The sequence below is a fragment of the Podarcis raffonei genome, chromosome 12 (assembly GCF_027172205.1).
Source record: "Podarcis raffonei isolate rPodRaf1 chromosome 12, rPodRaf1.pri, whole genome shotgun sequence".
In the NCBI taxonomy this organism is placed as follows: domain Eukaryota; kingdom Metazoa; phylum Chordata; class Lepidosauria; order Squamata; family Lacertidae; genus Podarcis; species Podarcis raffonei.
The window spans coordinates 22,187,717-22,204,913 of record NC_070613.1 but is presented as its reverse complement, the minus strand read 5'-3'; the positions used below and the strand labels follow the sequence as shown (position 1 = coordinate 22,204,913).

At 44.1% G+C, this 17,197-nt stretch overlaps 1 protein-coding gene across 1 annotated transcript; it reads left to right on the top strand.

Annotated features, from left to right (window-relative positions):
- Window positions 1-5,904: 5,904 nt before the first annotated feature.
- Window positions 5,905-8,489, top strand: OTUD1 (OTU deubiquitinase 1). The gene has a single exon (XM_053359254.1). The coding sequence runs from the start codon at window positions 6,052-6,054 to the stop codon at window positions 7,387-7,389; it is 1,338 nt and encodes a 445-aa protein (XP_053215229.1). The 5' UTR covers window positions 5,905-6,051; the 3' UTR covers window positions 7,390-8,489.
- The last annotated feature ends 8,708 nt before the right edge of the window (window positions 8,490-17,197 follow it).

Sequence of the window (17,197 nt, the reverse complement as noted above, 5' to 3'; positions counted from 1 at the left end):
TGTAAGGGAAGTCAACAGGGTCTGAATCCAGGTCAGCATTGTTCAGCACTTTGAACCCCAGTCCATAGCTGTCAACGTTTCCCTTTTCTAGCAAGGAATCCTATTCGGAATAAGGGAATTTCCCTTAAAAAAAGGGAAACGTTGACAGCTATGCCCCAGCCCAAGATACACATGCTTAAATCCCCTCTTCTGCACAGCTGTGGAAAGGTGTAAGACCTCTGTTCTCTTCTGCACCTGACCACCCTAACAGACTCTCGTACTCCATCCTTTACCAAGGAACCTGTTCTTTGGATAATCTAGTCTACTGTCTAGCAGTTAGAGATTGGAGCAGAAATGCAGAGTGTTGGAATATTCTAAGGAGCCCCCAAACAGTAAGGTAAATTGAAACTCCTAACCATAGATAGCTCAGTTGGTAGAGCATGAGACATTTAATATCAGGGTTGTGGGTTCGAGCTCCATGCTGGGCGAAAGATTCCTGCATTGTAGAGGGTTGGACTAGATGACCCTCATGGTACCTTTCAGGTTCTATGAGTCTCTGATTCTATTATTATGATTCCTGTTTTCATGCTTGTGAAATACTCAAAGTATGGTAAGTTTGTGAGTTTAGGTGTATGCGCTGTTCTCTGGGGAGGAAATGCATACTCTTTTTTTCTTTTTCTTGTAGTTACACAAGGTGTGAAAAACCCAGAATAATTACTGTTGTGCATTTCCTATTTTTAACATGTAAAAAAAGTAGCATGCGTATGCCGCTTTAAAAAAAAGAAGCCAATGTTGCCTTCAGTTTGAGTGAGGTACTGTGATGTCATTGACGCTCATTCTGAAAGTATCGCTTTCCTAGAGATGCCAAGTCTGTCAGCTCCGTCAGGACAGTTGCTAAGAGACAGTGGAATGTCGAGGATCACTTTTACACTGAATCATTCAGATAGATATTCAAGGGGGAACATAATGTCACCGTATGCTTTCAATGAAGTCACATCAAGTACTACTTTGAATTCCTTAAATGTGACAAATGTGTTAATGTTTTCCAGTTTTAAAAGACTATACAGAAGCTTTAAAGAGTGGAAATTTTTTAAGCGTTACAAATTCCACACTCTTCCTTTGATTCACCCTCTTGCCTTTGCTCAAAGAAATGTAACCAAAGAATTTGGCTCCAAAGCTCATCCACAGCTGAAATTCCTCCTGATGTATTAGAACTAGAATGCCCTCGACTGCAGCGCAGGTGACTAAATTATTCCTTTTGAAATTGAGAATTATGTTAAGTAATTTAACTTCTCCTCAAAGGTAGAATTTAACTTATGAAATATTTGCTGTTAGCCAGTTATATAACACCTCTAAGTGGAGTGAATTACAGCCTTGCCATTCAGCCTCACAGTAGACCTGTGAGATAATCATTTATATTTGATTCTCATGCTCCTGTGTTTCTATTTGTGACATCTGATTTGTGATGGAAATGGAGGGCCGCTGGACATAGCAAGTGACATAGATAGGAATGTGGCTGTATTAGTGCTCTGAGATACCCTTCATTCCCCTGCTTTAAACACAGGAGCTTACCTTATACCGAGTCAGGTCATAGGTACAGCTAGTTCAACATGGTCTTCAATGACTGGCACCAGGATTTCAGAGAGGGGTCTCTCCCAGAGACTGAACCTGCATGCAAAGCAGATGCTCTGCCATTGAGCTGCAGCCCCTCCCCATTTCCCAGTACCTCCCCCTCTCTCAGGCCACTGGGATCAGAGCACTGAAAGACTGAAGCGCTAGAGAAGAAGGTAACCTGGAAGAGTGAAACCAGGGTCAGGGTAGTCAGCACTGCCTGTCGCTGTGCACTGTCAGTTGACATCTCCTTGCCAAAGTGAAGGCTTTAAGAGGGCAACAAATGCTTAGCATCTTTGGTTCCTCCTGGGTTAGAGGTGGGCAGCCTCCAGACTTGCGAAATCTGCTCTGTTTCCTTTCATTAGGACCACCAGGTTCAGAAATCTAAGGAATGTGGAACAGTAGGCAAGGAGGGGAGTGGCATCAATTACCTACTGTGCCCCTTAAGCTGTACAAATACAAATGTGACTCTTGAGTTACTCGTGATCCAAAGCAAAAGTCACAATGTGGTCAGAAGAGTTGCACTAAGATCTGTTCGAATTAATAGTCTTATTTTACAAGTATGGCCACAGCTGTAACCATTGTGGCACTACAACTCCCATCAACCAGAGGGAGCATGGCCAGTGGCCAGAGATAATGGGATTTATAGTCCAGAAACATCTGAAGGGTGTTGGCTGCTCCTGCTAAGAGATAAGCTATTAGCACAAGGTGAGCAACAGCAGAGATTTTTTTCTTCTTCATTCAGTTTTACTTGCTGTTGGAAAATTACTGGAAGTAAGAAAACCTTGCTGATCATCTGCAAATCACCAAACTACCTACCACTAGAGCCTGATCTCCTTTCTCTTTGCCTTTGTCCCAGTACAGCAACAACTTGAACATCCAGTCTTAAGATCATTTTAGTGATAGGAGGCTGAACTTCTTTTTTAAACAAAAGCAACTTCAGGGTTGTTAATAATTGTAGAATTACCTCCCACATCCATAATTCCAAATCTGGTTACTCAATAGACATTTGGTTGTTCAGTGGGTGTATAAAGACTGGGGATCTTGTTGCATAAATCAGGGATTTAGGGTGCAATCCTGTGCATGCTTACATGCAATGGGAGTCTCATTGAATGCGGTGGGTCTCAGTACTGAATAAATATGCATAGGTTTGCTCTGTAAAAATGGAAGAGAAATTCTGCATTTCAGAATTCTGATCTATTATGTGTTGTTCTGATTCAGCTGCATTCTAGGACAACGGAAGATTCGTGAGATGGCATGGGAAAACCATTGTAAACAGTGAAATGAATATAATTTTAAAATCTTAATTTTGAATATATATAATTTTATCATATAATGTAATTATATATAATAATATATATATAATATTTAATCCTTATGTCTCTCCCTCAGTAATGCATGACTTCTCTTTCAAGGAAGATCACTTTATGTCAATATCTGGTTCTAATTCAGCAGTTAAAAGGATTAAAATGTTTGCGCCAGCTCTTTCTGTGAACAAAAAATAATTGGTCAACTAGTTTATGTCAGAACAGAATCGGGTTGCACTCTGCATGGCACCTGTTTCTGATCACAAGTGATTTAGGTAAATGTCTATTAATATATTGGTGTGTTAAAAGCTGTAACTTGATTCATGAACACCACAGAGGCAGTTAAGCTAACTATGAATCACTAGAACGGAAACTTAAATATTCACATCAATATCATTCCACTGTTGTTGTCACTGAAGGAATGGTTCTTCAAGGACAGAGCTAAACTGTAGCTTGGTGACCAGTCTGTCAAGGCACCCTTTGTAGGCTTATTGTGTTGATAAGTAATAATAATAATAAATTTTATTTATTTCCCGCCCTCCCCAGCTGAAGCCGGGCTCAGGGCGGCTAACAACAATCAAATAATCCAACATTCTAAAAACATTTCATTATAAAAATTAATTAAAATCAAATTGATGGCAACCGTTAAGCAAAATTCTGTGCAGATTGCCAGAGGAGGGAGTCAGGCTGCGCCCTGACCAAAGGCCTGGTGGAACAGCTCTGTCTTGCATGCCCTGTGGAAAGATGTGAGGTCCTGCAGGTCCCACACTATAATACTGGGTGCTACATGTAACCCTAAGAATCATTGGCTATTAATTCATATACGGATTAAGATATTGTGAGTGCCCTTTCCCCCATTGATTTCTTTTAATGGCAGGGCTGGGAGGGGCATTCATCTGAGGCTGGGGACCTCAAGAGTAGGGATGGGAAATGTCAGAGCAGCAATGGGTGGAGCTATAACCTGAACTGGAGAGAGGCACCCCCTTTCCCTTTTCCCTGCTCTCTCCCACAGTAAGTATGAGCTGGCTGTTACATAATCTCTCCTCCATGCAAAAGCCAAAGAGGCTTGAGGCTTGGGCATGCCTCCTGTTGTGTAAGAGCTACAGCAGGGGTCAGCAAACTCTTTCAGCAGGGGGCTGGTCCACTGTCCCTCAGACCTTGTGGGGGGCCGGACTATATTTTGAAAAAAATATATGAATGAATTCCTATGCCCCACAAATAACCCAGAGGTGCATTTGAAATAAAAGGGCACATTCTACTCATGTAAAAACATGCTGATTCGCGGACCGTCCGCATGCTGGATTGAGAAGGCGATTGGGCCAGATCCAGCCCCCGGGCATTAGTTTGCCTATCCATGAGCTAAAGGTTAGGGTTGGCATTGTGGGAAAAGAAGGTTCCTGTGCCTTTAACAGCAGGCAGAAATTCAGCAGGTAAAGTCTTCTGTAGTATGGAAATACAACTGTGGGGAAAGTTTCACCATGTCTGTACTGTCTCATTATGTGTTATGTTATGCCCTCCCCCATGGCCACCATTTTGTGACTGGCACCCAGAGGACCTCTCAAAATTAGAGATATACCCACTGGTCCAAAAAGACTGGTGACTGCTGGCTTAGAAGCAAGTTTGTGTAGTGATTCATTTTACCTATGACTACTACCAATCTGAAGACTTTGGGGCTTTGATATCATGCCCAAATTCAAAAGCTTGCTCATTGCTGTATTAAATTTCAGTCAGTGGAGCTCTTAAGTAATTTCACGGTGCTTCCAAACAGATGCTTAATACAGTGGTACCTCGGGTTACATATGCTTCAGGTTACAGACTCCACTAACCCAGAAAGTGCTTCAGGTTAAGAACTTTGCTTCAGGATGAGAACAGAAATCATGCTCCGGTGGCATGGCGGCAGCGGAAGGCCCCATTAGCTAAAGTGGTGCTTCAAGTTAAGAACAGTCTCAGGTTAAGAACCGACCTCCGGAACGAATTAAGTACTTAACCCGAGGTACCACTGTATTATTAATGGGTTGTTCAAATATTGCAAACAAGTAATTAAAGCAGGTGTTTTCTTTTTTAGCTTAACTTATTTATAACAGAAATGATAAATCCGGCAGGGAATACGAGCTGGCATTTTGATGCCAACGTCATGCAGATGCTGTGAAAAAAATGCATGGATAAGGAGCACCCATCCCATGATAAAACTGAGGGACAATCCAAAACCATACATTTAAAGGACGTTTCATGCACATTGCTCCCACCAAAGAATCCTGGGGGTTGTATTTTGTTAAGGGTGGTGGGCACTGTAGTTGTGTGTGGATGAGCCATGTGCACTGAATATGCATTGACTGAATGTTAGTTAAGAGCCACTGTCTTAAATAGGCGGCAATGCTATTTAATTCACTTACTGTATTTAAAAAATATGAAACGTGAAATGCTTATGCATTTCAAATATAAGCCACGCTTGCACCAACGGTCTTTATTACTCGATGAGACTCCTAACGTTTGAGTACAGCTAGGTGTACGCACTTAACCACGTCCACGGGGTAACGTAGCTGACAGACGGACTGACCCGAGCAGAGGGTAATACAGACACGCATGCGCAAAAGACTTTATTTTCATTTTTCAAATTGTCGTCCCACGGCGACGCAGCGGCGGAGCCATAGAGCGCAGCGCCAAGCCACGCCCCCTCCCTCGCGCCTTGACGACGTGTGTCTTCCAACGTGCTGAAGGGAGGGAAGTAAACAAGGCCCGGCCTCCTCCCCCCTCCCCCCCCCGCGAGTGAGCGACAAGGCCTCCAGTACCTTCCAGGAGGCTTTGGGCCTAGGAGAGAGAGAGAGAGAGAGAGAGAGGAGGAGGAGGGAACCCGCCCGGAGCTGTGGCGCAGAAGGAATTCCCGCTCCGGCGCGGCCTGAGAGGGAAGGGAGTGGGGGCGGCTGCCTTGGGGCTCCGTCGCGGCCTCTGTGAGGAGCAAGGGCACAGGGGCGGCAGTTGCAGGCCGGTGACGACAGGAGGGTGATGCCCGTGTTTATTTTTACTCTGGCGCCTCATCCTTTCTGGCTTCCTGCGAGGAGGAGGAGGGGCGGCGGCGGCGGCGGGCCCCGTGGTCGCTCCCTGCGGCCTTCCCCGGGCTGCTGTTACGGCCGCCGCCGCCTATAAAGGGCCGAGGATGCAGCTCTACAGCACCATCGTCACTCACTACCCGACGGCCGCAGCCACAGCAGCGGCGAGCAGCGCAGCGAGCGGGCCGACGGGCGTCGTCTTCAAAGTCTCGCCTTCGCCGGAGCCCTCGGGACAAGGTCCGGTGGGAGTCGAGAGCGACTCGGTTGGAGGAGGCGGAGGAGGAGTGACTTCGAGCGCCGTCGTCGGAGCGGGAGCAGCCGCCGCCATGCCCGCCTTCTCTTGCCTGGAGCTGCTGCCCCCGGCGGGGCCCGGCCAGAGGAAGCCGGCGCAGCACCAGCCGGCGCCGCAGTGCTACAGTCCCGGCGCGCAGATGATCCGCCGCAGGCCGTTGGAAAGGGTCGTGCCCATCCGGCTGGTGCCGCGCCCGGAGCCCGTCGTCGTGGCGGCCGAGCTGGGCCCGGCGGCGGCCGCGGCGCACGCCCACCAGTGGCTGCTGCTGGAAACCGGCGGCGGGGGCGATGCCAGCGCGGCCGTTGCCGCCGCCGCCGCCCAGCCCGGCTTGCAGCAGGAGCCCAGCAACCACGGCCTCCGCTTCAGCGAGCATTGCCAGGCCATGCAGGCGGCGGCTGCTGCTGCTGCTGCCGCCAGCGCCTACCCGGGCGTCGCCGTTGAGGCCCGTCCCGCCTGCCAGGCGCCCGCCGCCGGGGTCTTGGAGCATGGCGGTTGCCGGCGGGAGGCCGAGCTGGAGGCCGCCGCCGAGGAGGAGAGCTCCTACCAGGTGCGCCCGACGGAGCGCTGCGAGAAGCTGGCGCTTTACCTGGCCGAGGTGGAGAAGCAGGACAAGTACCTTCGGCACAAGGACCGCTTCCGCTTCCACATCATCCCCGACGGCAACTGCTTGTACCGCGCCGTCTGCAAGGCCGTCAACGGGGACCAGCGGCTGCACGGCGAGCTCCGAGAGCAGACGGTGCACTACATCGCCGACCACCTGGACCACTTCAGCCCCATCATCGAGGGCGATGTGGGCGAGTTCCTCATCAACGCCGCCCAGGACGGCGCCTGGGCCGGCTACCCGGAGCTGCTGGCCATGGGACAGATGCTGAATGTCAACATCCACCTCACCACCGGCGGTCGGCCCGAGAGCCCCACCGTCTCCACCATGGCCCACTACCTGGGGCCCGAGGACCCCAGCCGGCGCAGCATCTGGCTGAGCTGGCTTAGCAACGGGCATTACGACGCTGTGCTCGATCGCCAGTGCCCCAATCCGGAGTATGAGGAATGGTGCCGGCAGACTCAGGTGCAGCGCAGGAGGGACGAGGAGCTGGCCAAATCCATGGCCGTATCTCTGTCGAAGATGTACATTGAACAGAATGCCTGCTCCTGAGATGGGCACAGCATCAGTTACCTGCTGTCCTGGTGCCTTATCGTTCTCCATCCAGCATTCGTGCCCTAAGCTGAGCAAGAACGTGAAGGGGAACAAACCTAGACTGAGATTTGCAATGAGTGCTTTGTGTATATACCTTCAGATCCTGGTTATTTACCATTCTGTTCTTTTGTATATGTTTGTTCTATTTCCAGTACACTCTTTATTTTCTATAAGGGTTGGTTATTTTTCCTTTTTGCACAACATTTTTTAACCTGTTACCTCTGACTTACCGCCAAAAATAAGTTAGTAAGAGGTTTGTTAGGGTTTCTGTGCTAATACGGCTTATGGTTTAACAGTAGTTTTATGCTGCATTTTGAAACCTACACACATTCTAACAAAGGGGGGGGTGTTAGTTCACTGACTTTCCACTCTTCCTCATTAAATGAAAGCAAAGAACATTCGGCTGCTTAAAACAACAACAGCAACAACAACAACATGCAGTTAACTTTTAAGTCACAAGTTTTAAAGTGAATTGACCACTCTGCAGAGCAGGATTTCTTCAGACAATTGGAACATGGCTTTTTCAAGAATGATACAGAGAGCAATTGTGACTCTTCTGTGTTCAGTTGTTGACTAGTATAAGCTGGCTTTTCATTTTATTGCCTGGTTAGTGCCATCTTTTTTCTTTTTAGTATTATCTGGTTTAGAAAGTTAAGACATGGTTAAATCACTCCATAAGAATGGCCTTGATTTGTGGTCTTGTTCTTTTAATGAATTTACATGCTTGCTGCCTGCCTTCTGACAGTGCACCAGCAGGCTTATTTTATCACATTCTGTTCTTTAGACGTTTTCTAATCATTAATAATGGGTTTACTCTGGTATTATGTAAAAATGTATTTATACTAAGTTTGTATGTATGGTTTGCTGGGTCAAACATTCAAGGTTTTCAAGGTAAAAGCTACCCTCTTTAATTTCCAATTAAAATGAAATAGCTAGATATATTTATTCAGTAATGGAGTTTGTACTTTTTTATTGTGTGACTTGAATTTATACTGTATTTGTATAATAGGAATATTCTTAGCTATTCTGGAATAAATGTATAGTTTTGCTTGGATTTACATTTGGATTTATGTCAGTGAGTAACATTTGCAAATCAGGGTGGGGTGGAGTAAAAATGTGTGCCCTTTCAAAATTGGGATTAGTGGCTGGGCTGCCCAAGAGGATAAGAAAGCCCTTTCCTCTCTGTGAAGAATGTTTCCCTTGCCACTAAGCTTGCTTCCCAAAAGGTTTGGAAGCAAGATCATGCTTTACTTATGGTCATTAAGGTGCCATGGGAAGGGGTAGATGGAAGAGGGAGGGGGAGAAGCTAGAATTAGTAGTTAATTTGTAGGATAATTGTCCAACTAAAATCATTGAGAGCTGGCAGCGGTTTTATAATTTGGAAGAACTCCCACCTTTACAAATTTTCTGGCTGCAACTCCTTTAACAAATTTTAGATCTATAACATTTCATTTATAAAGCTCATGAGCTGCTGATATTTCATGAGCATTTGCTTACAGGTGGTCAAGAGATGTCACCAGGAGATTTTTCTTCTCTGGCTTCCATCCCTTGCGCCTCTGAGCTGGTACTTTTTTTTTCTTTTTGCTTTGCCCGTTGCCGCTTTCTGAACCATCTTTCCTTACCATATTTCATTTTGTTTCTCTTTGTTCTTGTGCTTCTTTCTTTGCATTTATGGTACATACAAACAATGGGGGGGGGAACCCACCTCAAACTGAGCCCCATTTTAAGAGTATTAATTGAAATGTTAATACTTGATCATATATTAGTATTGTATCTAAATTGACAAACGTTAATAAATGTTTTGTACTAGCCCTCTGATGGATGGCAGGAAATGGTCAGAAAGCTTCTATCCTGCCTGTAACTGTCAGTTACGGTTCTCTGCTAGGTGTAGAGGCGGAACAGAGCATTGTTTAGAGGCCTGCCTATGTTTCCATACCAATGAAAGCTTTCCCTCTGTTGTCAGCATGGAAATGCAGGCTGCAAATCTTTTAGCAAGCCAGTAGCTTTTGTGGGCTTACTTAGAAGGCTGACTTACAACTTTCCTCCATGCATTTGTTTAACCCTTCTTCAACATTATCTTTGTTAGAGAGGGCATTAGGTAAAGGTAAAGGGACCCCTGACCATTAGGTCCAGTCGTGACCGACTCTGGGGTTGCAGCGCTCATCTCGCTTTACTGGCCGAGGGAGCCGGTGAACAGCTTCCGGGTCATGTGGCCAGCATGACTAAGCCGCTTCTGGCGAACCAGAGCAGTGCACGGAAATGCCGTTTACTTTCCCGCTGGAAAGTATTTATCTACTTGCACTTTGACGTGCTTTCGAACTGCTAGGTTGGCAGGAGCAGGGACCGAACAACGGGCGCTCACCATTCCATTAATTAATGAGTGGCACAAGAATAAGTACTCTGGTTGTCCTGAATCATTTTGGCTATTCGATTAAGGTATTTATCATATTTCCCCTATGCTTCCTTAAAATGTTCCGATTCTTTGAAAATGGCATCCATCACTAATAAATTAAGACAATGATTACTCCGAGAAAATTAAATACAACCTTCGAGCAACAATATTTAGCACTTGCATAGGTACAAAAGGGGCATATAAATGTAAGAAAAGAAAAAAAGATTGTATTTCAAGTGTGTATGCCATGTTTAGTTGATCATTAGAGCAAAGGTAAAAAAAGTGTGACCCACCAGATGTTGTTAGACTATCAGTCCCAGCCAACATGGCCAGTGGTCAGGGATGATGAAGGTTGTAGTTCAGTAACGTCTGGAAAGCTGTAGATTTCTCAGGCTTGATTGTGAGACATAATCACTCATTTTGTCCCTTTCCTCTCATGCAAGAAGGAATGCCTCTACCAAGAGGATGCCTGCTATGACGCATGCATTATTTAAGAACAAAGCATGCTTCCCTCCCACCTTCAAAACTATATGCAGGCTTCATTGGTTAATACTCACACAGTTAAATCAAGATTTCTTTTAACTATGTGGCAGTCCTTTTTCAAATCAAATATTCATACGCTGGAAGCATTGGCATGTCACTTTGAGCCATAAAGTTTAACCATGATTTAAAGGTGAACATGCTTTGCTTGTCTGCTGTTCCTGTCATGCTGTTGGGAGCCAGGCCATAGTTTGGCTTAGCAGCAACATCTGAACTGAAGTTTGTGGTTTATTTCTGCCATGAAAGACCTTGGTTACAGTATGTGGTTTCCTTAGACAAACCACGAACCTGGATTTAATGCTAAGCCAAACCATGGCTTGTGGCAGGAGAAAAGCAAAACACCCTTGGTTTTCAACCCAAGTGTGTGCTTACCTTTGAATCACCATTAACTGCTTTAAAGTGACATGAACCAGTGTGAAAGCCTGGTGTAAAAATGCTAACCATCAGATGAACTTGCTTTTTTCTGAAGTGGTAGCTTCTAGTTTTCTCACATACTGGCTCTTCCGTATGCAGAATGTGACAGATAACCTTAGGCAGCACAGCTGGGGCAACACTAATTAATTGTATGCAGTCTGGTCTTGGTCTGCTTTACTCCAAGCTGGTCTCATCCAGTTTAGTGAGACTTGCTCTTGAAATATTTTGTGGCAGTGGTACAGACGGTGTATTCTTGAAGCACACAGCTGTAGTAAGTAGCCACTGTCTCTTCCATCGGCTTAGGCACTAGAGACCCTTTGAATGAATGGAGAAGCAAATATGGTAACTGATGTTTTCATGCAATGCAATGCATATCACCAGACAGATATTTTTCCAGTCCAGCTGGTGTTGATATGTGCACATGTGTATGGGAATGTTTTATTTTGTATGCTGAAATTATAGAGGGGTTTTTAAGTGTCATTCTCGTGAAAGAAAGAGACAATGGAACTACAATCTTTTTTTTTTACCTGCACATTATTGCAAGGTTTTTCCATTGGGCAGATGCCATGCTATTCACTGATTAATGAGAAAATTCCAACTGCAGAGCCAGGTATAAATTATGTCGGAAGTAGGTCAAGGTGGGAACATACTTTGCAACAAACACAGCCATCCTGTTGGCTCACTTGGAGAACTGAACAAACAGCCTTTCCAGTCCCATCCCTCCCCATCGGTGAAAAGCTTTGGAAGTTCCAAGTAACCTGTTCTAGCTTGTTTCGGGAGCTTCATCAACTGCAAGTTCCTTAGGGTCTTTCTTTCCAGATAATGAAATGAAAGCTTGCAAAACATGCATGTTGTTTTTACTTGTATCTCTCCATTCATGTTTAGTCTGGGTGCTGAAGAGGCCAACCTGGAATTTTGGTGTGCCAAGCATGGTTTTATAGGTGTGTAGGTGCCAGAATCAGCAGTTTGAAATATTTGGCTGCAATGTTTTGGTAAATGCTTATGCAAGTGGTGGTATTTATTTTTAGATCCTTCAGATTAAAAAAACCAATTCAGTCAACAACAGTAGTTAGAATTCGTAGTAAACAGCTAGGACATAAAGGGAATTCACATTTCAACTTGTGAATGTCAAAGTAGTGCAGATAAGCAATTTCATCTTCACCCTCTTCTCCAGATAAAGGGTATGCTGCTGCAAGTGTGTGCTCATTAGAGCAGCTGTCATAGAGTTCTAGCCAATGTTAGTTTATATACTGCACAGACCCATTGAAATGAATGGACGACATGGGTTTGAATCTTAGCTCCATTTAATACGGCTTCTGTTTTTGTTCCTGTTTATTATTTTGCTTTCAGGTAGTCATGGTTAGAATTGCACTGTAACTTAGGCCCATTAATTTAAATAGGTCTAATCTGAGTCAACCTTAGCTTGGATCCAACCCATGATTTTCCTAGCCGTGGCACAGAAATGTACAAGAGAGTTTTAACTGTAGAACATTTACACCAGTTGATATGGTAAGGCTGTGTAGAATGCAGTTAACACTTGAAGAGTTCTAATACTGCTTTGGAGCTGGATGTATTGCTAAATGTGCAGTCTACGTGCCACCCTGCAATTTCCTCATATAATCCCGACACTTAATTCTAGGGATCTTTCGGCACTGAGACTAGGACACCAGAATTTGACACTCCCAACAGTTAACACAGATCACAGAGATAAGTCAGAAGTCAATGTTGCTATATCAAAAGGGAATTAGCTTACTGGTATATACTAAAATATTCAATAAACAGTGTGTTGATACTAGTATGAATTTAGGAAAGTTAAAAACTGTTATAAGAGTTATTCTGATCAGCATTCGTAGGAATGCACAAGAAACCTAGGATGTGGTTAGGGGAAAGAGGAGTGGGAGAGATTTGACAAGCTGGAAGAGGTATCAGAAAGGAAAAATGGGCACTGCATAGAGCTGGTGGTTTGTAGAAACATGGGGAGGTTGTGCAAAGATAAAATACTGAACAAAAATGAAATTTGCATTTGTTCCTCTCACTTTTTCCACTTGCACTGCCCACTACTGCCATTTAGTTGTAGGAAGGCTGCCCAGAAGAGAATTCAGACTTTGGGCTAAAAAAAAGATTCCCCATCCATGAATGTGGCCATAGCACTTCATAGCCAGTGTTGTATCCTCACTGAGAACATCTTACAAATTTAGTCCACCCATTCCCACACTTTGAAGTCTGGACTTTTGTTTCAACTTCTGAATCATAACTCTTTTTTGATACTTTAACAGTGTGTCACGGTGCCCCAGCCAGCTACAGCATGGACCACTCACAGACTTACCTTTAATTTTTCTGCAGTTTGACCTATGTCACAGAATTGTTTCCCATTGCCTGCCACTTCCATAGTTCCTTTCCCTGACATATTAAACTTCCAGTGGTAGTATACTAGCAAATAAAAACATCACTCATCTGAAATCACCCGGATATGTTTGTGGTGACACACAGTAGTACCATATATCACTTGCTCTAATGTAGTAATGTCTGCTTCGTCGTGTGTGGTTTTAAGGTCTCACTCTTGAGATACAGTACTGCATTGGACCTGAGTTGGCTAGTCTGAATTTCCAGTTACCACAAGCATATCTTCAATGCTTTTTTCCTTGACATACCGTACAAATTCTGAACATATTATTCTGAACTGTTTGCTTTTTGTTCTCAATATTTGTTTACACAACTCATTCTATTGTAACAGAACCTGTTCCGAAAGTTTGAGGTATATTGACGCTGGCATAGACTTGATACCTGCAGTCCTAATATGAACCATACTCTTAAATTACATTCCTGTGGTGCAGGTGGGTGGGGACAAAAAAAGCAGTGGCAAAAAGATCTATATTGCAAGGCTGGAAGGACAGATGCCCACCACTGACTTCTCACTGATCTGAATATCTCACTGCCCTTTCCACATTTGAATTCATGGCTTATAATTATCAGTGTTGTATAGATGCCAATTGGGCATATGAACTGCTTACTTTAATCTATATATTTAAGATAGAATGGGTAGAATAGCCTTACTGTTAAATCAGCTAGCAATGGTTTTACATCTTACTTTTCTGTTATAGTTGCAAAATTAAAAAGGGTTAAAAACAGACACTATTGTGCACAAGCTTGCAGATTACATATTCTATACTTTTACACACTTGACTCTTTCCCCAGAAACTGCTCCCTCTGAAGGCCAATGCAAAGTCCATAATATAACACAATCATTGATCACTATTACTTCTGGAGTATCCACAACTCTTGCTAATATTTCACTTCTAAGCATGTTTTTGAGCACAAACTCTCCTCCTACCATGCACATATTCAACACTGGTGTCGAAACAGGTGCTCACTATGTCGTTTTGAAGGTATTCTACAACCAGATGTGAGATGTGTGTTGCAAACATGTATTGAACTCTTATCTTATCCATCATATCTTATACAAGATGGGCTTCCCTTCCTAAGCTGGTTGGAAAGAGAATGGCTAAGGGCCCAGCATTATAAAGTAGGCTGGTCTGACATTCCATCTGATTCCATGGCCATATTGTATTGAATGTTTCAATTATCTGACTGAATGGCATTCCATAAACCTGGCTAATATCTCATTGTATGCTTCTTGTTCTTGGAAGTGCCTGAGTAAACCTTTTTCTTGCCACCTTCACGATGTAGTCGTGTATCTAAAGTCCCCTCCTTCAGCTGCAGACTATGTTAGCATTCATACAACCGTGTGGAAATGTGGAAGATGCTCTCCCATATGTTCAATGTGAATAAACAATACTATCAGTATCTTTATCAGAAGCCAGTAATGGCTTTCAGTAGCTCACTTTCCTAGAAATAATGTAATGTTAGAGGTATTGACTATCTTAAATGATGATGATAATAATGATAATAATTTATTATTTATACCCCACCCATCTGCCTGGGTTTCCCCAACCACTCTAGGCGGCTTCCAACAAAATATTAAAATACAACAGTCCTTCAGGTATTAAAAGCTTCCCTAAACAGGGCTGCCTTCAGATGTCTTCTAAAAGTCTGGTAGTTGTTTTTTCCTTTGACATCTGGTGGGAGGGTGTTCCACAGGGTGGGTGCCACTACCGAGAAGGCCCTCTGCCTGGTTCTCTGTAACTTCGCTTCTCGCAGAGAGGGAACTTCCTCGGCGCTAGACCTTACATCACAATAACTTCCTGTGCTGTGATTTGCAAGGCTCACATGTTCTGTGGAAATTGCTAGTCAGACAGCACTTAGGGAACTGCGAAATGCTGTTCATAGGACTTCCTATTGACCAGTGTCAGTACACAGACCATCAGCATCAATGGCCTGAAAGAACAGTTGGGACAGCCCCTGCCCTACCCTTCCTTCAGGCTGCTTAAGACCAGCATGCCCTCAGGGAAGGCAGAAGCGCCCCCAGCTGGCATGAGAGTAAAAAAGGGTAAAGATAAAGGACACTTGGATAGTTAAGTCCTGTCAAAGGTGACTATTGGGTGTAGTGCTCATCTTGCTTTTCAGGCTGAGGGAGCCTGCGTTTGTCTGCAGACAGCTTTCCGGGTCATGTGGCCAGCATGACTAAACAGCTTCTGGCGCAACAGGACACCGTGACGGAAGCCAGAACACATGGAAACGCTGTTACCTTCACGCCACAGTGGTACCTATTTATCTACTTGCACTGGTGTGCTTTTGAACTTCTAGGTTGGCAGAAGCTGGGACAGAGCAATGGGAGCTCACCCCGTCATGTGGATTTGGACCACTGACCTTCTGACTGGCAAGTCCAAGAGGCTCAGTGGTTTAGACCAGTGTTCCCCAACCTTGGGCCTCCAGCTGTTTTTGGACTACAACTCCCATCATCCCTCGCTAGCAAGACCAGTGGTCAAGGATGATGGGAATTGTAGTCCAAAAACAGCTGGAGGCCCAAGGTTGGGGAACACTGGTTTAGACCACAGTGCCACCCGCTCCCAGCTGGCATGAGAGTACTGTCAGCCTTCTATATAATGTATTTGTTTTAGGGTTTTGAAATTTCAAACTACCTTGGGTGCCATGGCAGAAAGGTGGTACATAAATTCATTAAATAAATGAATGAATGTTCCAACACAACCAATAAATGACATTAATATATGCATCCCTCCAAAACATAGGCAATATTTTCAAATTCAGATTTACACCTCTGTGACATCTGTACAGTAATTTTGCACAACTACTGATCACGAATATGGCATAGATTTGACCCCTCTGTGCAATGTTTCACCTCATGCTCTGAGATGGTTTTGTGATCCACTGGAAGCATGTCTGTCAGAGGAAGGTATGCCACCTTTGTAAATAGCTGCAGTTTTTGTCTTTCTTGACTGAGTAATCTGGGGTTAAAACCATAGCACTCTGGAGTCGAGGGATCATTAATTATTGACTCCATGAAGGGGAAATGTTATGTCTTGAGCTCATTGTAGTGATATAAATTGATGAGCAAGAACTTTAAGGATATACACTGCTTGCTTAGTGTTGTCTTTTCCCATGGGAGTTGTAGGACCTGAATAATTGAGGTGGATGGGAAAGTTTAACCATTTTATTGCTGGAGTTCCCATCAGGAACTGTTGATAAATGCACAAATTACAATAAAATTATTGATCTACTTGATATTCTAGTCATTTACTAATTAATTAAATAGAGCAGCTACATTTCCTGAGTGAGCATTTTAAGGTTTCTCAGCTACTGAAATGTTTGAGCCAAATATTTCAAATTGGCCAAAGATTACTGAGTAGCATTGTTTGCTTTGGGCATCTACACATAAAGGGGATATAAAAACAATGAAAACATGTCTGCCACACCAAAATCCAGAATTTGGTTATGTGTCTTTGAGTTTACACTTACTGTGATGGGGTATTGCACTTTTCCCACCTCTCACAGCTCAACTGGATGTTAATTGTTTGATCGCTACTAGCATTTCCACATTTAAATTGCAGCTGTGTCTGGGAAATCAAGACTGGGACCATGGGGAGGGGGATTTAATCATTTCTCCCCATGCTGCATTCCTGATTAAAATAGCTCCCCTTGCCCCCAAAGAGTGCTGAGCCCAGCAACATTTATTCTCATGTGTACAAAGAATTGCACCTTGAGACTGTGATCTTATGCATGCTTGCTTGGAAGTAGACCTCTCTGAAATCTGCGAGATTTGTAACCATGGAAAGTTAAGTCAACTGGGATTTTGAAAAGAACATGGTGGGGACCAAGTTTCATAAGCTTCCAACTATAACAAAAACATCATTTTGCCATATTACAGAATGAGCTGATTTCTTTACAGCTCTGCATAAAGTATCACAGATAACATGATGAACCATGTCATCAGAATGCTTAGCTGAACCAAGCCCTATAAAGTTATGTCATCACCTTACGTAATTTGGAGGTGGAGTCAGGTGA